General features: G+C 42.6%; 1 protein-coding gene across 1 annotated transcript in view; it reads right to left on the bottom strand.

Moving 5' to 3' along the window:
- CMTM8 (CKLF like MARVEL transmembrane domain containing 8) overlaps positions 1–13195 on the bottom strand; it is a 117234-nt gene extending 104039 nt beyond the window's left edge. Inside the window, exon 1 of the mRNA XM_046003326.1 lies at positions 12761–13195. Coding sequence (XP_045859282.1) covers positions 12761–12907 — 147 coding nt within the window. The 5' untranslated portion in view covers positions 12908–13195. The remainder of the gene's footprint in view (positions 1–12760) is intronic.
- Positions 13196–23806: the final 10611 nt, after the last annotated feature.

Raw genomic sequence — 23806 nt, 5'->3', positions numbered from 1 at the left:
CAACCATAATAACCTGAATGTCTACTATAATCACCAGATACGGCCGCAAAATGACCTTTCACAAACCATTTCACCCCAATGAAACATTCCACCCACAAGTTCTTGCTATACCACCAATGCCATCTTTCTACATTCTCCTGCAATGTGCAGTCACTTCATGCAAGGCTGTGCTGCAGTGAAGTCTGTGGGAATGCACAATCATGAATGGACAAGGCCTGGGAGGGATTGAACTTCACGGCCTGTCTAGGGTCTACCAGACCACCAGGTCTCTTATTAACAGTACTAGATGCTTGAAGACAATGAAAGGATGAAAGGTCTTCAAAAAATTAACGAAAAGAATTGTTAAGACCTATAATTTTACACCGAATTATTATTCAAGTACGAAGATAAAAGAAAAATGTTTTTAGATGTGCAATAATTTAAAACGTTTACCATCTTCCCACTCACTAAAACAATTACTCAAGGAGTAATCTGGAAATTGAAAAATAAGAAAGTAAATGACACAAAAAATTGACGAAAGAGTGTGAGAAAATCTAAACTTGTTAAGTCTAAATAGTTGTTCAGTGATATGCGCAGGAAGCTTCAGACAACCAGCAAGAAACAATTCCAGAGGGGCATCTGGGTAGCTCAGTGGGTTAAAGCCTCTGCCTTTAGCTCAGGTCATGATCCCGGGGTCCTGGGATTGAGCCCTACATTGGGCTCTCTGCTCAGAGGGAAACCTGCTTCCCTCTCTCTCTGCCTACTTGTAATCTCTGTCAAATAAATAAATAAAATCTTAAAAAAAAAATAAATAAGGGGGCGCCTGGGTGGCTCAGTGGTTAAGCCGCTGCCTTCGGCTCAGGTCATGATCTCAGGGTCCTGGGATCTAGCCCCGCATTGGGCTCTCTGCTCAGCAGGGAGCCTGCTTCCTTCCCCTCTCTCTGCCTGCCTCTCTGCCTACTTGTGATCTCTCTCTCTGTCAAATAAATAAATAAATAAATCTTTAAAAAATAAATAAATAAATAAATAAATGAGGACAGTATTGTTTTTTGAATGGTTTTGAGGTTAAACATCTTAATTTTCTGGGTGGTCAGAAAGATATGTTTAGGTACTTTGAGGGAAACTTAAAAACTAAACTCTAAACAAAACAGAATCTATAATTTTGTTCATTAGAGGAAAAAATAAGGAAAACTAAAAATACTAAATAAGTTATCACAATAAATGTAAATGTGATAACATTTCCATGTGGAAAACAAGTTCTCAGACTGGGTATATAAATAAAATTTAGCTCTATGACGAGTATAGAAGATGTACTTGTAATAAAAAGAAAAAAGTGAAAAATAAAGGGAGGATTTCCTTTTGGGAAGACTAAATGTTTTGGAACTACATAGAAGTGGTGATTGTACAACACTGTGAATGTGCTAAATGCCATTCAATTGTTCACTTTATTTATTTATTAATATTTTATTTATTTGACAGAGAGAAATCACAACTAGGCAGAGAGGCAGGCAGAGAGAGAGGAGGAAGCAGGCTCCCTGCGGTGCAGAGAGCCCGATGTGGGGCTCGATCATGACCTGAGCCGAAGGCAGAGGCTTTAACTCACTGAGCCACCCAGGAGCCCCTCAAATGTTCACTTTAAAATACTCAATTTTATGTCAGCGATATGTGGAATTTGAGAAATAAAACAAACAAGCAAAGGAGGGAAAAAAGAGAGAATGAGACAAAACAAGAAAAAGACTCTTAACTAGAGAGAACAAATTCATGGTTACCAGAAGGGAAGGGGGTGACAGGATGGGTGAAGTGGATGATGGGGCTTGGGGCAGGCACTTACTCTGATGAGTACTAGGCAATATGTGGAATTGCTGAATCACTATATTGTACACCTGAAACTAATATAACACTGTATGTTAACTGGAATTAAAATAAAAACTTAAATAGGTAATTTTATCTTTTGTGACTCTCACCTCAATTCAAAATAAAGGGACAAGAACGTAACAGATAAATGTTAGCCAAAAAAGCTTGTATGGCAATATTAAAATCAAACAAAATGGATCACAGCAAATGAATCAAAAAGGCTGGTCTTACAAGAGTGTAGAAACAATCAGATAGAATATTAACAAATTAAATTCAAGAGTAAAAAAAAGTTTTAAAATAAAATAGAATATTAAAAGAATATATTATAACAAAGTAGAGATTTATTCCAAGATCACAAGAATGATTCAATGTTGGATTTCCTAATATAACTCACTCCATTAGCAAATTAAGGGAAATGAAATCCTGGATGATCACGATGACAAACACTCCTCCCCCCAAATCCTATCTTCTAAATTCAACAATAGTTTTTGTTTGTTTTTTTTTTAAGATTTATTTGACAGATAGAGATCACAAGTAGGCAGAGAGGCAGGCAGAGAGAGAGAGAGAGAGGAGGAAACAGGCTTCCCGCTGAGCAGAGAGCCTGATGTGGGGCTCGATCCCAGGACCCTGGGATCATGACCAGAGCTGAAGGCAGAGGCTTTAACCCACTGAGCCACCCAGGTGCCCCTCAACAATAGTTTTTGATTAGAAGTACAAGTTAAACTTCCCTTCTTTAACTCAACAAAGAATATCTACCAGAACCTATAGTTAAACCTGTACTATCATTGATACATTGGAAAGAGCCCAACTAAAGCTATGAGCCAGCCAAGGACACTCATACCATCCCAATCATTTAATATTACACTAGTAGTCCCAACCTATGCAATAATGGGGAAAAAAAAAAAAGAAAGACAGAAAAGCATAAATATAAAAAGGAAAAGAAAAGAATCCAAGGTGCCTGGACGGCTCAGTTGGTTAAGCATCTGCCTTGGGCTCAGGTCATGATCCTGGGGGCCTGGATGGAGCGTCACATTGGGCTCCTCACTCAGCAGGGAGTCTGCTTCTCCGTTTGCCCCCTCCCCTTCTTGTGCTCTCTAATGTTCTCTATCTAATAAATAAATAAAATCTTTAAAAAGCAAAAATAGAAAACAATCCCCATTCACAGATGGTACTATAATTTACTTAGAAAAGAAATAAAACTGTTAGAACTAGTAATGCAAATATGATAGCTAAACACAAGATTGAAATAAGAAAAATAATAGCTTCCTTATAAACCACAAATAATCAGAAATTGATAAATTCTATTAATTTTTACAAATATCCCTTATCAAAATTGAGAATTCCTAATTCTAGTAAGAAATACATAAGGGTGCCTGGGTCGCTCAGTTGATTAGGCGTCTGCCTTCCACTCAGGTTATGATCCCAGGGTCTTGGGATTGAGCCCGGAGTGTTGGTCTCCCTGCTCTATAAGGAATATGCTTGTCCCTCTCCTTCTGCCCCTCCCCCAACTCATGCTTTCCTTTGATCACTCTATCTCTTGAATAAATAAATAAAATCTTAAAAAAAACATTAGATCCATCTGGAAAAAAATTAGGGCTTCAAGAGCATAAACTTACCCAAATAAATAGAGGGGTACAATATCCCTAGGTTATAAGATTCAATATATTAATTTATAATATTAATTATATTAACTAATACATTATTTAATTATCAAATTAATTTATAAATTTAATACAACTCAATCAAAGTTGTAAGGGGGTTTAAGGAACACTGATTCTGAAAATCACTTAGTGTAAATATACAAGAACAGCAAAGAAATACAAAAGTCTGTAAGACTTGGGCACCTGGGTGGCTCAGTGGGTTAAGCCACTGCCTTCGGCTCAGGTCATGATCTCAGGGTCCTGGGATCAAGTCCCACATCGGGCTCTCTGCTCAGCAGAGAGCCTGCTTCCCTTCCTCTCTCTCTGCCTGCCTCTCCTGTGATTTCTCTCTGTCAAATAAATAAATAAAATCTTTTAAAAAAAAAGTCTATAAGACTTACTCTACTGGATATTAAAATTCACGATGAAGATACAGTAATTAAAAGGTTGTAGAGCTGACTCAGGAATAGAATAGATTAGGGTCAAGAAATAGTTACACATATATGGGAACATGATGTGATTAATGGTGAGAAAATTACATATCCATTTGAGGAAAAAAAGTGTAATCACATTCTTATCTTATACATACAAAAGAAACTTGCGGCTTAAGACAGAAAATACTTTTAACACTAAAAAAAATTATCCTATGTTCCCTTCAAATATCTGCATAATCCTGGGGGTAGGGAAGCCATGTTTAAGCAAAGCAAAACCTAGAAGGCTAAATAAAGATAACGTTTAAAGATTCTATTTATTTATTTATTTAGAGAGCATGCAAGCGAGGGAGGGGCTGAGAGAGAGGGAGAGAATCTCAAGCAGACTCCACCCTGAGCAATGAGCCCAATGCAGAGCAAGCTCTCACCACTCTGATATCATGACCTGGGCAGAAATCAAGAGTCCAACACTTAACCAACTAAGCCAGCCAGGTGCTTCAAAGATAACAGTTTAGAGTTTGTGCAAATTAGAAAATTATTTTGGTGAAAATGGCATGATTGATGCTATTAACAATGACAGAGGAAAATTAATAACCCTTAGTATATGGGAAACTTATAAGTCAACAAAGAAGAACACAGAAAAATATTAAGATATTATTAAAGGATGAAACAGTTGCAGAATATATGTAATACGCTCATTCATGTCTGTGCAGCATACTGTATGTGCGCATGTATACAGAAAAAGGTCTGGGAGGAATGTGAATGGTAAGTACATCAAGGCAGACGGGTAGAGGAGGGATGGAATGAAGGACATGTGTTAGCAGAGGCTTTCATTTTTCATTCTATATATAAATGTTATGAAATTTATCTTTACAATGAGCATTTATTACTTTGCTGTAGGCTTCTTTAATTCCATTAACTCATAAATATATCCTTGTTATAAAAAAATGTAAACCTATAAAAAAGATAAGCAGCTACAAAGCAAACAACCCATTCAAACACATTCCCCATACCAACCTTATTTCTCTCCTGGGAGGTAATTTTCATTTAAGCTTTCTCTCTCTCTTTTGTATCTTTAAAACATTTTCTTAAAGAAAGAAAAAGCCCATGTTTTAAATGAAGAGGAAAAAATTAGCAGTTATCAAGAGAAGAAATAAATGGCTAATGAGCATATTTAAAATATTCAACTTTAATAATCAGGGAAATGCAAATAAAAACAATTTATTCTTTTTCACATGTCCAGGGTTCCCCTAAATATTAGCTGATGTTCTTTCTGACTAGTGTTGTCTATGCCAAACTAGTTTTTATTATTTTGAGTATCTCCCACTCTAAAAGAACTGGCAAATATTAAAACAAAGTTTGAGTATTTGCAGAAACAAACCCTGTTACACACTGAAATACCACTCGAGGAAATGTAAATTGGTATAAACTCTGTACAACTTGGCAACAGAATCAAGTCTTAAAAACACATATGCCAAACCACATACACAAAAAAAAAACAACTATTAGAACCAATAAATGAGGTCCTCAAAATTGTAGGATACAAGATCAAAGATACAAAACTCAATTGGATTTCTATGATCTAACAATGAAGAGTCTGAAAATGAAATTAAGAAAATAAATCAAATAGAATAAAATACTTAGGAATAAATTTAACAAAAGAAAAACAAGACTTGTGTGCTGAAAACTACAAAACATGTTGAAAGAAATTAGAGAAAACCTAATTAAATGGAAAGCCAGTCCATGTTCATGAATTGGAAAATTTAATTTTGTTAAAGATGGCAATACTCCCCAAATTGATCTATAGATTCAACATAATCCATATTGAAATTTCAGCTGCCCCTTTTTACAGAAACTGACAAACTGATATTAAAAATCTATATGGAAATGCAAGGGACCCAGGACAGCCAAAAAACAATTTTGAAAAAAGAAAAACAAATTTGGCACACTCACAACTTCTGATTTCAAAACTTTCTACAAAGCTACAGTAATTAGTACAGTGTGGTTACTGGCATTAAGAACACAGAGATCAATGGACTAGAACTGAGAATCCAGAAATAAGTCCTTATAATACATTTGATTTTTGAAAAGGATGTCAAGACAATTCAATGGGAGAAAAAGTCTTTTCAACAAATGGTGCTGGGACAATTAGATATATATATGGAAAAGAATCAACTTAGACCCCTATTTCATACTGTATAAAAGTAACTCAAAATGCATCACAGACTCAAAGACAAAACTATACAACTTTTAGGAGAATACATAAAAGTAAATCTCCATGACTTCAGATTAAGAAAGTCTTCTCATATATGATATCAAAAGCATATGCCACAAAAGAAAGTATGTACATTAATTGCATTTTACCAAATTAAGAATCTTTGCACTTCAAAGGACGTCATTGCATAAAGTGAAAAGACAACTCACAGAATGGAAGAAAAATATTTGCAAGTCATATATCTGATAAAAGACTTGTATCCAGAATATGTAGAGATCTTCCAACTCAACAATAATTTTTTAAATGACAAGGGATTTGAATACACATTTCCCCAAAGAAGATATACAAATGACCAATAAGTACATGAAGAGCTGCTCAACATCACTAGTTGTTAGAGAAATACAAACCCAAACCACAATGAGATACCACTTCACACCCTGTAGGATACCCAGAACCGAAAAGAGAGAAAATAAACAATCTTAGTGAAAATGCAGAGAAATTGGAACTCGGATTGCTGGCTGGATTGCAGGGCGGTGCAGCCACTTTGAAAAGTCTAGCAGCGCTTCTAACTAATAAACAGAGTTACCCTGTGACTCAGCCATTCCATTCCTGCGTAAGTGCCCAAGTGAAAACATATGTCCACAAAAATACTTTGTTCATGAAGGTTCATAGCAGCATTATTCATAATAGCCAAAATGTGGAAACAACCCAAATGTCCATCAATTGATGAATACACAAAATTAAATATATAACAGAATATTATTTGGCAAAAAAGGAATTAAGTATTGATATGTACTACAGCATGGATGGCCACTGAAAGCATTAGGCTAAGTAAAAGAAACAAGACAGAAAGGGCCACATATTATAGGGCCATTTTTTGAGATGTCCCGAATAGACAGAGAGACAGAAAGTAGACTGGTGGTTACCAGGGCTGAAAGGAGGGGAGAATAGGAAGTAACTGCTAAGAGATATGGGGTTTCTTTCTGAGGTGACAAATATGTTCTAAAATAGTAGTACAACTCTGTGTACATCCTAAAAATCTCAAATTGTACATGTTAAAAAGGTCAATTTTATGATCTGAATATCTCCATACAGCTGCTTTTTAAGAATGCACATGCTAAAACTCACAGAACTCGACACTAAAAAGGGTGAATTTTACTGGATACCTCAAAATTGACTTAAAAGAAAATTCATAGACTTTTTATTCACTTGTAAGTACTCCCTCTTAGTAAACACTAAAGAACCACCAGAAAGAATCAGCATAAAGGAAGCGTGTTACATTTTTAAAGGAAAGAAACATAACCTGAAGAGTAGGAGCCTGGATATTTATGGAATACTATGTGGCCATTAAGAATGTCATAAGTAATTAATTATTAATGAGGAAAGGTAATTTATCAGGACTCAGCAGGACACCCGGCACTTTCAGATTGGGTAATCCCAGATGAGTTTAATAAAGGTGTTATTATTTATAAAGCAGGGTGCAGGGAAACCATAGTGATAGCGCAGGGGCTGGCAGTGGAGAGCAGCTGGGAGGGAACGGCTAGCTCTGAGAGCCAGGGAAAACAGCTGGGTGCAGAGGTTGCCAGACAGCCCCGCCTTCCACGAGGGACAGAGTCAACCTGCTCAGAGTCAGCAGGGAGGAATCCCAGGGACTGAAAACCCAGAACCTGCTCTCCTCTCACCCCCAGCCTCCTGCGGTTACCACTTCTGGATGAATCCAGTGAAACACCAGAGGGGAGTCCCTTGAGACAGTCCATACAAGTCGGCCTTCAGGGCAGAGGACAGAGCGGGGAAGGGTGTGGAGTGGATCTGGGGGACAAATGGGAGATTTGCAGCGCAGATGGCCATAGCAGTAAACAAAAGAATAGTTTATGTGACTGCATCAAAAAAAAAAAAATTACAGATAAATGATACATAACCACTTGAACAATTCTGGAGTGGATTATTCCACGTGCTAAATAGTGATTCACTCAGCATTCTTTAACAGTGGTGCTGTTGGCAACTGGTAAAGCAATGCATTGTTGGGGACTGTCTCATGTACTTCAGGACATTTAGTGACCCTGACCGCCAGGGCACAAAACACCAGTAGACGCTTCAATATTATAATAACAATTTTTTTTCAATTTTAAACCCGATCCACTCCTAGTACCATGCACATTAGGAACATGGGAGCTAGAATTACAGGGGAGAGGTTCTAAACTACATTTTTCTATTTTTTCTACAAAGACTAGGTATTGTTTTGTGAAATGGAAACTGTGTTCACTGAGTTTTTCTCTTTTAAAGAATTCAACAGGATAATAAGATTCAGATTCCAGCTCTCGGTAAATTCCATTCATCCCTCCCCACCTAAGTCTGCTCATGACAGTAAGCATATGAAAGGTGACCTAACATTATTACCCAGATGCTGTAATTCATTTTGAAGTCACCAATAACACGAAGGGTGCAATTAACTCAGCTTCTGACAAACCACTTTAATTCTTCAAGTACTCATAATCGTTATAAGATCACAGCATCCTACAAGTCACGGGTCAGGTACTGGATTGCTTCTAGCTTGTTATAAAACTTTAAACGGAAGGAAATGACTACAATTTGGTTTCAACACAATGTTACATTGGCACAGCCCGAAGTGTTCAAGTAGGTTAGCTACAACCACTCGCTCCTGTGGGAAAGCCAGGGCTAGTGAATTTGACAACAGATTTGGGGAAACATTGTGTTTTGTTCTCTACTACTTCATTTCTCTCAGATTCAAGCAGGAAGTCGGAGTCTTAGCAATTCTTTGTCCTGGTATTTGGTGTTTATTTTTCGAGGCAGAAAATAACATCCTTCTCCGGGCAGGTCTATCTGAATGCCAGGGTGGGGACAGCAATACTTGGAAACCGGCTCCCCTCACCACCCCCCAATAAAGACTCAGTGGTACCATATTGCTTTATCTCTAAGAAACCATCTACAATAAGCCACATCCTGATTTAGACATTAAAACACGAACCAGAAATATCTTAGATCAATAAAGCTTGTATCATTTAAGATGATTTTTCAGATTTTTATTTTAGAAAGTCTCCTAACTTAAAAAAAAAAAGTATTTTTAGTTTGATAGGTTCACACTACTGATAATAATTTAAGCCAGCTGAACTTTGTGGAAAGATATTTTCAGAATATGTAACAAACCTTTAATTTTGTGCACTCTGACATACAACTGTACTTTAAAGAACTTTCCCTTGAGAAAACCACTGCATAAATGTGGAAAGAGGGACAAAGAAGGAAAATTGCTATAACACTGGCTATACTAGTAAAACCTAGAAACATGTTAGTTTTATTTTTTTTTTAACTTTTCTTTTTCTTTTGAGAGGGAGCACGTGGGCATGTGAAGCGGGTGGGGAGTAGGGCAGTGAGGGAGAGAGAAAGAATCCCAAGCTGGCTCCACACCCAGCACAGAGCCCAGTGCAGGCTTGATCCCACAACCCTGAGATCATGACCGGAGTCAAAATCAGATTTTGACACCAAACCAAATGAGCCACTCAGTCACCCCAAAACATGAAAACGGAGGAAATCAAATACGGTACTTCCTTACAACAGAAAACTCTAATAATTGAGAGATCCGAGATCCTGAGAAATGCTTAAGGCATGGTAAGTGAACACAGCATGTCACAAACCCATGAGTAAAATTCTAAGAAAATACATGAATAGAAAAAAGTAGGGGGTAAAAGGAGTTTCAGAAGAAAAAAAAAAAAAAAACAGAAAACAGAAAGGTAAAAATCAATTTAAAAAAATCTCCTTACACATACATGAGCTTTCCTGACAGAGAAGACATGAGGTCCCCTGTATAATGGAAGAAAAATGGACTCAGAAGAAGGCACATTAGGGTGAACTGAAAGATCTCTTAGGAAAAAGATCCGGAAGGGAAAGAAAAAAAAAAGGATGAAGAATTGAAATTTATGAAAACAAAAAACAAAACAGCTCAAAGAGAGTGCAGGACTACTTTCAAAATGCTGAAGGAAAACAATTTCCAATCTAACATTCTTTACCTAGACAAACTATTAATTATGTGTAAGAGTTAAATCAAGATATTTTGAAAGATGTAAATCTCAATTCACACATACATCCCTTCTCAGGAAACGACTAAAGTCTGTGTGGTTCCCCCACAAAAAACTACAATAGTAATAAGTTTTTTGTAAGGCAACACAGAGAGGAATACTGGTCAGGAGAAGCAGGAGACGCAACCCAGAAGAGAAGGAGAGAGAAAGAATCTCCAGAGTCCTGCTGTAGGAGACCCCATGCTGTCACCTGTGCCCAGGTGAGAGGCCTGGTGGGAGCAGGGCGGAGGCTCCCAGAAAGGGTCAGTCATGAGATGACTCTGACAGACTCCCAGATGTCTCTCACTTGCCTGATAGAAGATTTTGACAATTAAGGTAAAATTAGTGACTAAACAGCTGGAGAATAAAGAAATGGAAAAAGAAAATTACTAATTCCAGGAAAATAAATTGGGCTGGAAAGGAAAAGTCCTCACAGACCACTCTGGCTCAACTGTCAACAGCGTTTACGGTGTCGTAAGGTCAACTCTGGTCCTTAGTCTAACCTAAAATACTGTGGGAGACAGGAGGGATATATGTATAACACGGGGTGGGGTGCGATGGGTAAAAGGTGGTCTGAGAGGGCTAAAGTCTCATCTCTCAGAGGGGGAAGCCAGCAGATAACACCTACAACTGGGAAAAAAAAAAAAAAATCAAGGAACAGATTATAAACTTTTATGGCTCTAAGATTTGAAAGTGAGGAGACAGTGGGGCAAACTTACAACTCTGCCTGAAAAACTGATTATTTAAAACGTGTGTATATAGCCAAAAATAAAAACTGGGTGAGTCGTGAGGCGTCTGCCTCTGGCTCAGGTCATGATCCCACGGTCCTGGGATCCGGCTACACATCGGGTTCCTTGCTCCAAGGAAAGCCTGCTTCCCCCTCTCTTACTCCCCCTGCTTGTGTTCCCCCTCTCGCTGTCAAACAATTTTTTAAAATCTTTTTAAAAAATAAGTAAATAACAATTAAATAAAAATTGAACTATTACAGTGGTATGGGTAATTTTTCTCACCTGTCTTTCCACCTTAAAAAAAATACTGAAATCTAAAAAGATAATATGCCAAAATATCAACGACTCACGATTATTTCTAGGGATGGGATTGTGGGCCATTTCTATTTTGTCCTTCACTTTTCTATTTTCTGAAAAAGCATGGAACAGGAGAAGAAGCCCCCATCTCTGACTTCAGCTTTGTTTGTTCTGCTGGAGCAGGGGAGCCTGCCAACTACTTCATTCACACAGCAAATATTTGTTGAATTCCTATAAGCCAGGCCCTGCAAGGTGAGTCCAATACCGTAATCTTTTTTATTGGGTCTCCTGAAGTCCTCAGTACCAGCTGAGGGAACCAGCTGGGGGGGAGGGGGGCTGAGCTGAGCCCAACCTTTCTCAAACTTTAGATGCAAGGGAATCCATTCCCTAGATCTGGAGTGGGGTCCGAGACTTCCCAGGAGCAGAGGCTTCCCTGTACAGAGGTTTTGTTGGGGGCTTCTCAGAGAAAGCATCTGAGTCTTCTGACATGTCTATACCACCACAGTCCACATTCTCTAACCCCATAAAAGCTAGGTTTCATCTCCACCAATGTGTAAATGAATGTGTGTGACATATGATGGAAAGGGGACTGGTTAGACAGCTGGCAAGGACACCCCTTAGCAGTGAAGAGCAGGGCCCTGGTGTCAGGCTGTCCTGGGGTTGAATCGAAGTCCCACCACCCCCAGGTGGGACTGACTTCCCCTTTCTACACCTCAGCTTCTTCCCATGGAAAGTGGAATTAATTGAAGACACCTTCACAGGGGAGGGCTGTTGCGTGGGTTACATGAGGGCACAAGGCATCTAAAGGTCTTGAGGGAACCCCAGCCTAGGGACCCTCATGGAACCCTCATGTCCCATGAGGACAATAAACAGTACCCACTACTAGCCCTGTTAACAGGGCTCCAGACAAGAAGGACTGGCTGGGACTTCAGGAGAAATCGCTTGATCTCTCAGCCTCCATGTGCTGTGAAGAGGAGAAGGCACAAGCTAGGCCTCTGTCCAGGAATGTTCTGAGCCTCAACCAGGATGTGCACTGCACCAGGCAGGAAGCCTTCCAGTGCTCAACGGGGCTGAGCTCCTCACATTTTACTCAGTACAAGTTTCTTCGTTCACCTCAATTTTACCACCACGGAGATCAATCAGCAAAGAAAAAACTCCCCTTCTCTCCCCTGAGTTTTAGAAAGCTTTGCTTTTAGGGAGGAAGCCATCCACGTGGAGGTCAGGCAAGGGAGGCATCAGGTGTCCGTGACACTCATTAACACAAACTCAACGCCCCCCAAGCATCCCGCTCCTAAGGGACGCCAGGACTACCGAGAGGCCCAACGAGTCGGGTCTCTGCCCCAGTAGACATCCTGGGTGAGGGTACGACCCTGTTGCAGAAGAGAGCGCCAGGTGATCGGACCTCGCTCGGAGAGGCGGTCTCTGAGTTTTGCACTCTGGGAAGGAGGCGAGACGGAGCCAAAAGGCTTCCCTGGAAGCGGATCTGCGGAGGCACGACGCCCGGGTCCACCAGCGCCTCCCCGCCCCCCGCGCGCCGGGCACTCACGATCTCCGCCACGATGAGGAGCCCGGGCAGGGTGCGGAGGAACTCCCGGTCGTAGGCGAAGCTGCTGCTGCTGGTGGAGAAGTTCTCGGCGAAGGAGCTGGCAGTGGTGGTGACGGTATGCGAGCGGGAGCGCTGCGGCTCCTCCATCGCCGCGCCGCGGCCGGGCTGGCCCCTCCTCGGGGACCCCCCACGCGTCTGGGGCTGGACGCGCGGCCCGGAGCCCTGGGGACACCGGCGGGGGGGAGGGGAGCGCGGCGGGCTCGGGGAGGGAGGCGCGCCGGGGGCGCCCCCCGGGGCCGGTCCCGCCGCGGCGCGTGTCGTGCGAGTGCGCGGCGCCCCCCGCTCCTCGGCGCGAGGCTCTTGGGCTGCGCTGGAGCCCAGGAGGAGGAGGAGGAGGAGGAGGAGGAGACCGCGCGAGGGGAGACCGCCGGGCGGCCGAGCTAGGCGGCTGAGGCCGGGAGGAGGGGAGGGGGCGTGGAGAGGGGCGGGCGCGAGGCGGGCGGGAGAAGGACCGCCCCGGGGAGGTGCCGCGGGCCGGCGGCCTCCTCACCTGTTGCCGGGGGCCGTGCGGCCGAGACGGCTCTGGTTGGCGGCCGGGGTCGCGGGACTGGCGGCCCGGCGGGCGGCGCGGAGGAGGGGACGCGAGGGTCCCGGGCGCCTGCCGCAGCCCGCCCGCGCAGCCTCCGCCAGGCCCCGCCTTCTCGCTCGGGCGGCTCGGCTGACCTGTCTCCTTCCACCTGGCGGCGGAGCCGGGCCTGCGGGCCCCCCGGGAAAGCGCGGACGCTGCGTGCTCCGCGGCCCCGGGAGTCAGCCCGCTCCGCGATAACAGAGGCCCGGGGCTCGGGGGGCCCGGGGTCGGGGGTGGGGGGTGTGACTCGAATGGGGAGAAAGAGCGGCCGGAACTCTGACCCGGCCGGACCTTAGACCGGAGATCGATGGGAGGCCGCCAAGACTGCCCCGGAGCCGGCCAGAGCTGCTCCCCCTCCCTCTGCGGCCGCCACCGAGGGCGGGCGCTGTTTCCTGCCCCTCCGGTTGGGAACAATTTGAGGAACCGACTTAATCGCTGGGCTTCGAGGGCGAGACTCTTGCAGGCGCTCGCAATGGCTCTATCTGGGATTCGTGGAGTCTGAGTGACGGCGCCTGGCCGGGAGACGGGACGGGGGAGCTGTTCGGGGTCACTGATAAAGACGAATCAGTGCGACCATCCCGTGGCTCTCGGAAGGAAAGTTTGAAAGGTGTGGATTATGCAAAGCGAAGTTTATGACCAACGGGCTATGCTTTCCTGGGATGGGGGAGGGGATGAGGGTGCCGGTGAGTGAGACAGCTTGTTACACGGTCAAATTAGACCTGAGCTCCAACAGGGCACTTCCATTTTCCACCTGTGTGACCACGAGCCAATGGCTCCACCCCTTTCGGCCTCAGTGGGGCCACCTGTAAAATGCTGGCTCTGAGAGACTGGTCCTCTTGCCAGAAAGGGGATCTTCTGGGTGCTCCCTCTCTCTCTTTTGTAAAAGGCTGGCAAGAAACGAGTTTTATTGGGAAACCACCAAAAGGGAAGGAATAGTAATTTAGTCACAAAGGGCTGCTTCCAGGTCACTGGAAAGGCCTTCCCTCTGATCTGCAAGACAGATCAAAAAAGAGGTCAGAAGGGACCTTTTATTCACCATGTCCGTCAGGTGAGAAGAAAGCAGAAACTGTATCTAATAAAACAAGGTATTCGATTCTTTGTAAATCTAGGGTCTAGTCAGGATCACCTCAGAGAGTAAAAGTTAAGGCTTCAACAGCATTGTAAAGATGAGGATTTGGAGAAATTCCATCCATGAGCGTTTACTAAGCCCCTTGCGCTGGTGGGTAAATACAACAAAAATTGAAATAATGGCACTCTTCCCTAGAGCAATGGCTCTCTCACCCTAGAAATCTGTCAGAAATACAAGTTCTCAATCCCCACCCTAGATCCATTGAGTCAAACTGTTGAGGACAGCCCAAGAAGTTGTGTTTGAACAGGCCCTCCAAAGGGCTCCATACACACATTGGTTTGAGAACTTCTGCTTTAAGAGAACCTGGCCGTGCCGCTGGGGAGATCGGGGTGCACATACAAAGTGGCTGGGAAAAAGACTATGGCATCATGCACGACATTTAGGGAATGCAGGAAGACAGGAAGGAAGTCTAGACAACTCTATTTCTGTAATACAAAGGACAGTTCTCAAAACAAAAACAAAAACAAAACCCTTGGGGCCAAGTGGATTTCAAAATTCAGATTTTTTTTTAACTTAAAAAGGTAAAATATACACAGACCATATTTACTACATAACACCCTCAGTGAGGTCTAGAGTGGCACTTTGGTCAAACGCAGTCATGTTCTGCAATTATATATATATGACATAATTGTGTGTTTGGGTTATCTATGGCAATGTAATAAACACTCCCCAAATGTGAGTGGTGTAAAATAACAACCATCTTATTTGCTCCTGAATCTGTGGGTCAGGAATTTGGTCAGGGTTTGGCTGACAGTTTCTTCTGCTCCATGTGGTGTCGCTTGGAGTCATTCCCACAGCAGCTTTCAGCTGGTGACTGGACAGGCCTGAGAGTCCGAAGAGACTTCACTGACATTCTGTTGGCTTCCATAATGTCACTTCAGTGCTCCTCTGTGTAGTCTCTCTCTTCATGAAACCTGGGTGTCCTCACAGTGTGGTGGGCTTAGAGTAGCTAGACTTCTACATGACAACTGTCTTCCAGAACATTCTAATAGGGGCAAAAGCTGAAGCTGTTGATGTCTTTTTTTTTTTTTTTTGAAGATTTTATTTATTTGACAGACAGAGATCACAAGTAGGCAGAGAGGCAGGCAGAGAGAGTGGGGAAGCAGGCTTCCCACCAAGCAAAGAACCCGATGCGGGGCTCGATCCCAGGACCCCGGGATCATGACCTGAGCTGAAGGCAGAGGCTTAACCCACTGAGCCACCCAGGCGCCCCTGAAGTTGTTGATGTCTTAAAGCTCAGCCTGGAGAGCTACACAGAATCATTTCCAGCACATTCTACCAGTTAAGGCCAATGACAAGAGCAGGCTGGATCTGCATGGGACTGGGGGGATATAGATACCACCTCTGGCTGGGAGAAGCAGAAAAGAATGTTGGCCATCTTTTAATCCATGAAGTAGGATAAATGAAAACTATAAATAGCATCATATCAGTTTGGGTCAGGTTTTCCATAAAATAAATTTTCTGCAAACTTGAGAAGAAACTATTAGTTTTTTAGCCTTTTAGATTCCAGAACTGCAAAGAAGCAATTGTACACCAGATGCTGACAAAAAGGCTGCCCCTTTCCAATTGCTGCATAAGGTTGCTCCTCTTCTGCCTGGAACCATCCTGATTGGTTCCTTCCTCTAATAATACCATTATCCAAACTCCCCTCCTTCTTCCTTCCTGAAATCCCAGGCTCAAAACTGGGCTTACATCCCACTGTGCACGTTGTAAGGGCCTCTATAGGGTGCCTCAACCTGTCTCTTCCCAACCAGTCTAGAATGCTTTCCTTTCCAGCCCCAGATACATTTTCTTATGTCTCTCTAGGTGAGACCACTTTATAACGAGCTTGACTCTCAGCCTAGAAAGCTTCCGACCTTTACTCACAGCTCAAATCTGTACCCTTCAAAATCCAGTTCAAATGCCTCCTTTTCTGTGATTTCCTCTGGAGACCCATAAAGCTTCTTTTCTTCTTTGTCACTGAATTCGTTAATTGTGTACATTTCTCTTTTCCACTTCTTGAGGGTCTATGAATGCACCTTTTTTTGGCTCCCTCCTGCCATAGGAGGTACTGAATGAATATTGAAACCCAACTTTATTCGTTAAGTGCAGAAAAATAACAAGGAAAGAAAAGATAGGCCCTACCCTCCCATAAAAGACTTCAGGCAGAGCAAAACTTTGCGTGGACACTTGTGGGAAGCATATAACTGATAAAAATGGAGGAGAAGGAGCCAGCAGGAAGAGCCCAAGTGATAGCACAGTGCCAGGATGAGCCAGCATGTGCACATAGATACAGAAGAATCTAAGGAGATCTCTTCGCATGGAATGAGGGAGATGTGTGAAGTGTAACACGGTAGAGGGCTTATACAGAATCCAAGATACAGTTTCCACAAGACTGTATCACCCAACAAGCATGTTTTGAGACCTAGCACTTCCAAGGGTCCATGGAGCCCAGGCCATTCCGTGAGGATCCAAGGCTCATCAATGATTTGATGAAATAAGTGTACACCTTGTGATTTCTACCTGCTGTCTCAGAGAAGAGCAAGGGGCATTCTCATTTATAAAGTCATTTTCTGTTTTTTATTACTACTGAAGTACAGCTGATATACCATTTATATTAGTTTCAAGTGTACAGCATAGTGATTCGACACTTCTATCCATTACTACGTGCTCACCACGATAAGTGTAATCACCATCTGTCATCGCACAACATTATCACAGTATTATTAACTATGTTCCCTACACTGTACTTTTCATTTTCGTGACCTCTTTATAACTAGAAGTCTGTGCCTCTTTATCCCCTTTACCTATTTTGCCCATCATCCCACCCATCTCCCCTCTGGCAACCACCAGGGTGTTCTCTGTATTTAAGAGTCTGGTTTTTTTTGTTTGTTTGTTCTTTTGTTTTTTAGATTCCCTATGTAAGTGAAATCATATGGTATGTGTCTTTCTCTGTCTGACTTTTACTTAGCATAATATCTTCTAGGTTCGTCATGTGGCAAATAGCAAACTTTCGTTCTTTTTTATGGCTAAGTAATATTCTGTCCATATCTATTCATCTATCTATGGACATTCGGCCTGCTTCCATGTCTTGGCTATTGTAAATAATGCTGCAATAAACACTATATCTTCAATTAGTGTTTTTGTTTTCTTTGTATAAATACCCAGTAGTGGAATTACTGGATCATATGATAACTCGATTTTTAATTTTTTGAGGAACCTCCATACTGTTTCCACAGCAGCTGCACCAATTTACATTCTCACCAACAGTGTGTGAGGGTTCCCTTTTCTCCACATCCTCACCAACACTAGTTGTTTCTTGTCTTTTTTTTTTTTTTAAGATTTTAAAAAAGTTTATTTTAAAGAGAGTACATAGTGGGGTGGGGGGAGGCGTAGGGGGAAAGAATCTCAAGCAGACTCTATGCCCAGTGCAGAGCCTGACATGGGGCCTGACACATGGCCAGAGATCATGACCTGAGCTGAAACCAAGGATCAGATGTTTAACCAGCTAAGCCACCCAGATGCCCCTTTATTGTCTTTTTGATCATAGCCACTCTGACTCATGTGAGATAATATTTCTTTGAGGTCTTTATTTGCATTTCCCTGATGATTTAGTGATACTGAATATCTTATTGTGTGTCTGTTGGCCATCTCTATGTCTTCTTTGGAAAAATGTCTGTTCAGATTTTCTGTCCATTTTGAACCAAATTATTTAGGGTGTATGTGGGTTGTAGAAGTTTTTAAAAATATATATTTTGGGTATTAATCCCTTATCAGATATATTATTTGCAAATATCTTTTTGCATTCAGTAAGTTGCCTTTCTGTTTTGTTGATGGTTTCCTTCACTGCGCAGAAGCCTTTATTTTGTTGTAATCTCAATAGTTTACTTTTGCTTTTGTTTCTCTTGTCTGAGGACACATATCTATAACTATGTTGCTAAGGCTGATGCCCAGGAGATTACTGTCTATGTTTTCTTTCAGGAGTTATGGTTTCAGGTCTCACATTTAGAACTTTAATCCATTTGAGTTTATTTTTGTGGATGATTTTAGAAAGTGGGCCAGCTTCATTCTTTTGCAAGTAGCTGTCCAGTTTAACCAGTACCATTTATTGAAAAATCTGTCTTTTCCCCAGAGTATACTCTTGTGTCCCTTTGTTGTAGATTAATTGACCGTATAAGTGTGAGTTAATTTCTGGGCTCTTCATTCTGTTTTGTTGATCTTTGTGTCTATTTTTGTGCCAGGACCATACTGTTCTGATGACTACAGCTTATATAGTATGTCTTGACATCCAGCATTGTGATACCCTCAGCTTTGTTCTTCTTTCTCAAGAGTACTTTGGCTCTTTGGGGTCTTTTGTGATTCCCTGCAAATTTTAGGATTATTTGTTCTAGTTCTGTGAAAAGTGTATTATGTATTTGATAAGGATTGCATTGAATCTAGGTTGCTTTGGGTATACACTATGTTTTCATAAGTTCTCCAAAAGATACTATTTTCCCATTGTAATTCATAAGTAACCATGCAGTGGAGAAACCTGTGGGACACCACCAGACATCAAAGGTACCCCAGACCGCATGAACATCCTGATACAATGCATTGAGAAGGATGCATCAGTTTTGTGATGCTCTTACCAAAATAAATAACCGAATTTAATCACAAGGAAAGAACAGACAGAACAAAATTGAAGGACATTTTAAAATTAAATGTAAAAAAAAATTAAATTAAATGTCAAGGTCATGAAAGACAAAGGAACTGCTCCACACTGCTAGAAACTAAGGAGACCTGACAGTTAAATGCAATGGGAAATCCTAGACTGGATCCTGGGTCAGAAAAAAGATATTAGTTAGACTTTTGGTAAAATCTGAATAAACTTCGTATATTAGATAACATCTTTGTACCAATGTTAATTCTATGGTTATAATCCTGGTATTCTTGTTGTGTAAAATGTTAACATTTGAGGACTCTGGGTGAAAGTTTACAGAAAATCTTTATTCATTCATTTATTCATTTATTTATTTTGCAATTTTTTTGTTAGTCTGAAATTATTTCAAAGGAAAAGTTAAGTTAAAAATAATTTTAATTTATGGTTAATTAAGAATAGAGTTTTCTTTTTTTTTTTTTTTAAAGATTTTATTTATTTATTTGACAGAGAGAGAGGTCACAAGTAGGCAGAGAGGCAGGCAGAGAGAGAGGAGGAAGCAGGCTCCCCGCGGAGCAGAGAGCCTGATGCGGGCTCGATCCCAGGACCCTGAGATCATGACCTGAGCGGAAGGCAGCGGCTTAATCCACTGAGCCACCCAGGCGCCCCAAGAATAGAGTTTTCTGATTCCAATTGTAGTTCGCATTTTCCAAACACGTTTGATTTTGTGGTTTATCCACCCTACAACTTCCTGCCTCCCCTCCTCTTATGAGCACATCCTGTAGGGAAACCAGGAGCTTGGCTGAAAAGTAAGAGTGTACTTTCCACTCCAGTCCAAGCAGTCTGGTCTTTAGACTTCAGTTTGAAAACCGGTAGAGGTAGGGCGCAGATCGCTTTGCCAATGAAATCTCTGGTCTGAGGTTTGTTTGGGTTCCAAGAGGCTCTGTCAGTACCCGAAGAGGTTTTAAATCCCCTGGGGTTAGGAGATAAGGTAAGATAAGTGAATCCGGCCAGATTTGTTTCAGAATGGCTTCTTGCATTGTATTCTTCTGAATGAGACACTGTTGAGCTTAAATATTAACTTTGTAGAGAGTTCTTCAGTCGTACAAAGGAGTATATTCACTCCCCTGTTTTTTTGAAATACATGAACTCCTGGGTTGTACTTTCATTTTTCTGCTTTAGTACAGAAAACACACAGGAACCAGAAAGATTTTGTTTTCCTCTCACCATAAAGCAACATTTGGGAATCTGGGAATGCATTAAAATCAGCCCCCAACTTTCAAACTCAGTTGTGGAGGACACAATAGGGAGTAGTGAGGATCTGTGGTGGAAAAGAGTTCTAATGTTCTGACGGGGCCAGCTGGGTTTCTGCTCCATCTGATTGTTACCACGTCAGAATTTGGGCCCTCGTATCATTAGAAATCCTGATTTTAAATATGGGCAGGTAATGTACATTATTTTAAAACTGTATATGCCAACCTTTGTGGGCTAAACAGACATATCTAAGAACAACCCACTGGTCCCATCTGATTCAGGCAACGAGAGAAGGGCCCCTGTTCCCTCTCCTGCCCTTCAGACCCCCAGCTTCCTCTGGGAGTCCCTAAAGAGGCCTGGGGCATTCAGAGTTTAGGTAGAGAGGGTGACTCTAAGAGCAGAGTCGCGGGAGGGAACTCCAAGGAGAATGGTGAGTGAAATGTGAAATAAATGACATGGTGCTCAGGGCAGAAGAGGGTTTTCTGAAGCCAAAGAAGGTCAAGATTGGGAGAAGGTAAAGGGATGCTAAGACTCAGCTTATTTAGAAGTAGGGGTTCCTGGAAGATAATAGTAATAACTAAATAGTCACTAATTTATTCTTGGCCTATTTTGTGTCATTCACTGACTCAACTCTTTAAATAATTCTGTGAAGCCATTGACTTAAAAAAAAAAACTTAGGGGTTTTGATTGAGAAAGATGGGCTCCCCAAAGATTCTGGCTGTGTTTTGGGCTCAAGAAACATTCATCCAGGGGCGCCTGGGTAGCTCAGTGGGTTAAAGCCTCTGCCTTCAGCTCAGGTCATGATCCCAGAGTCCTGGGATCGAGCCCCACATCGGGCTGTCTGCTCCGCAGGGAGCCTGCTTCCTCTTCTCTCTCTCTCTGCCTGCCTCTCTGCCTGCTTGTGATCTCTGTCTGTCAAATAAATAAATAAAATCTTTAAAAGAAAGAAACATTCACCCACTGTCTATGAGTCGCCATGCACTAGAGCATTACTCAGTACGGTAAGACACTGTCCCTTCCCTTAGTGACTGTGTCATCAGGAGCAGGGGAGTAAGCAGGGTGGGATCCCCACCAGGCCAGGGATAGGCCCTGGGGGCAATCAGCACAGGAGGAGGGCAGCAAGGTCAGACTGGGGCCCAGCCACATTTTCCTCAAAGAGCACACATTTTAGCTATTTGTAAGGACCCTTGAAATTTAGCTAAGCAAAGAATAAGGGGCTAGAGAAGGAAATTTCAGAAGCAGAGGTGCAACTCCCCCCCCAACCCTCATCAGGAAGCACTGGACCTGTGTGTTTGCTGAGAGAGGTGTCTAGAGGTAGTTGGGAGTCCTCCGGGCCTTCCAGGATAGAGAACAATGGGTTCTTCCTGCTCCGTCTCCATTTGGTCAAAAAGCATCTATGAAACTGATGGAGAAATGCCATCAATGAGCATTTATGCATCTGGAGGTCACACCATACCCACTCCTATTGCGATGCGGAGAGGTGCAGGGCTGTGCGTGTGAGCGCACACGCGTGTGCTTGTATATGCATATGTAATCTTCTTAGGGGGTGAATAAAGTCAAGATCAGATACTTGAGGTTCTTTTGGTCTGCAGATTCTTTTTCAGCAATTTCTTTTATTACCCAGTAGAAAATTAAATCGATGATACATATACTATTTTCACAAAACCAAAAATCAGTAAGGGGAGGTGGAGGGGTGGGTCTCCATTAACGTTCTCCCCTAAGGCAGCCTAGTTGACCCCCATGCCAGACTGCAGAGTGGAAAATAACAGGTTTTTTGGAGGAAGGGCCAGCTTTCCTGCAATGCATCTCGCGGGGGGCCTGTTTATCACATTCAAACAAGGAGACAGACAGCATGGATCACTAGCAGACGGAAACCCACCAATGAACTGTGCCTTAGGATGAGGCCCAGGAGACATGGACATTGGTTTCAGAGAGAAGATCTGCTGAATTCAGAGAAGCTGCCTTAGAATTTCCAGAGAATGGTGGGAAATGGGAAGGCAGCAGCTGCTACAAGTATCTTGTGCTTGTTAATAACACCTTGTCAAGATTCCATGGGCCAGGGGGACCTGGGTGGCTTGGTGGGGTAAGGCCTCTGCCTTCGGCTCAGGTCATGATCCCAGGGTCATGGGGTCGAGCCCTGCATTGGGCTCTCTGCTTGGCGGGGAACCTGCTTCCCTTCCTCTCTCTGCCTGATTGTGATCTCTGTCTGCCAAATAAATACAATCTTTAAAAAAAAAAAAAAAAAAAAAAGATTCCACTGGCCCAAACCTACAGGCTTGATTTGTAGGATTGAAAAAATTCTAAGCAATCATAACAATTTGAAACAGAGGTGAATTTGAAGGTCCTAATGCCCTTTATACAGTAGCATTAATTAGGCACCCATGTGCAAATTCTTCTGCCCAAGATACTGGATGAGCAAAGACCTGCCCTTTCAAAGTTGACTACACCCAAAGAAGTGCCAGGAATCTTCCAAAGTGAAGGCAGAATTGCACTGAAAAAATTAGACAGCAGAGATGAAAAGCAGAGCAATTATACCCATAATGGGTCTCACCAGAAGATTATGAGAGGAACACATTAAGCAAGGAATTTAGGTTGGGACACCTGGGTGGCTCAGTCAGTTGAGCATCCAACTCTTGAGTTCAGCTCAAGTCACGATCTCGGGGTCATGAGATGGAGCCCCAGTGGGGCTCTATGAAAGGTGGGGAGTTGGCTTGAGATTCTCTCCTTCTCCCTCTGCCCCTCCTCCTGCTCCAGCACAAGCATGCTCTCTCAAATAAATACATGTTTTTAAAAAGCACAGAATTTAGGGAGTGGATATTTGCTTACTAAGTGGTTTTGCTTTAGAAAGAATTAATTGGAGAGTTTGCTTATTGATGATTAACTATTTGAGGAGAGATGATGGAGCGGAGAAATGTAAAGGTAGACCCTAGCTACCTAGAGTCCAAGAAGTACCAAAAACACCAGGTTTGTACAAAGAGATATATTCTTGAAGACTCACGGGCCAATAAAATGTAAACTGTATGGTAGGTTTGCTCTAGAAATTCTATCACTTCTACAGCGCCAAGTATCACCTCATTTGGTTTTTAATGCCTGTGGTCAGAACTGCTTTGCTCAAAAGTTAGTAACTGTCCCTTTGGTCCAGGCATGTGCTTGCTTTGGGGGTTGAGGGAGGGGCTCTGAGCCTGGATAGTTCTGCCTCCTTTATACAAGCTGAAGTCCTAGTAGCATCAAATGTGCAACTGCACTCTGGCTCCTCCCCTCCCTTGGCCTGGTGAATGTGTGACCTCGCCACCTCTGGCAAGCTCGAAGGTGGGGGCAGCTGGAGAAGGAGCAGTGCATCTGTGCTCTTCAGAGTGGGGGATCTGGTGCCTTGCCTGCAGAATCCTCAAAACATATCATAAACGTGAGAGAATGATGGCA

The sequence above is a fragment of the Meles meles genome, chromosome 4, assembly GCF_922984935.1.
Source record: "Meles meles chromosome 4, mMelMel3.1 paternal haplotype, whole genome shotgun sequence".
NCBI lineage: Eukaryota > Metazoa > Chordata > Mammalia > Carnivora > Mustelidae > Meles > Meles meles.
Note: the sequence above shows the minus strand (reverse complement) of the source record. Positions and strands in the feature narration are given on the sequence as shown.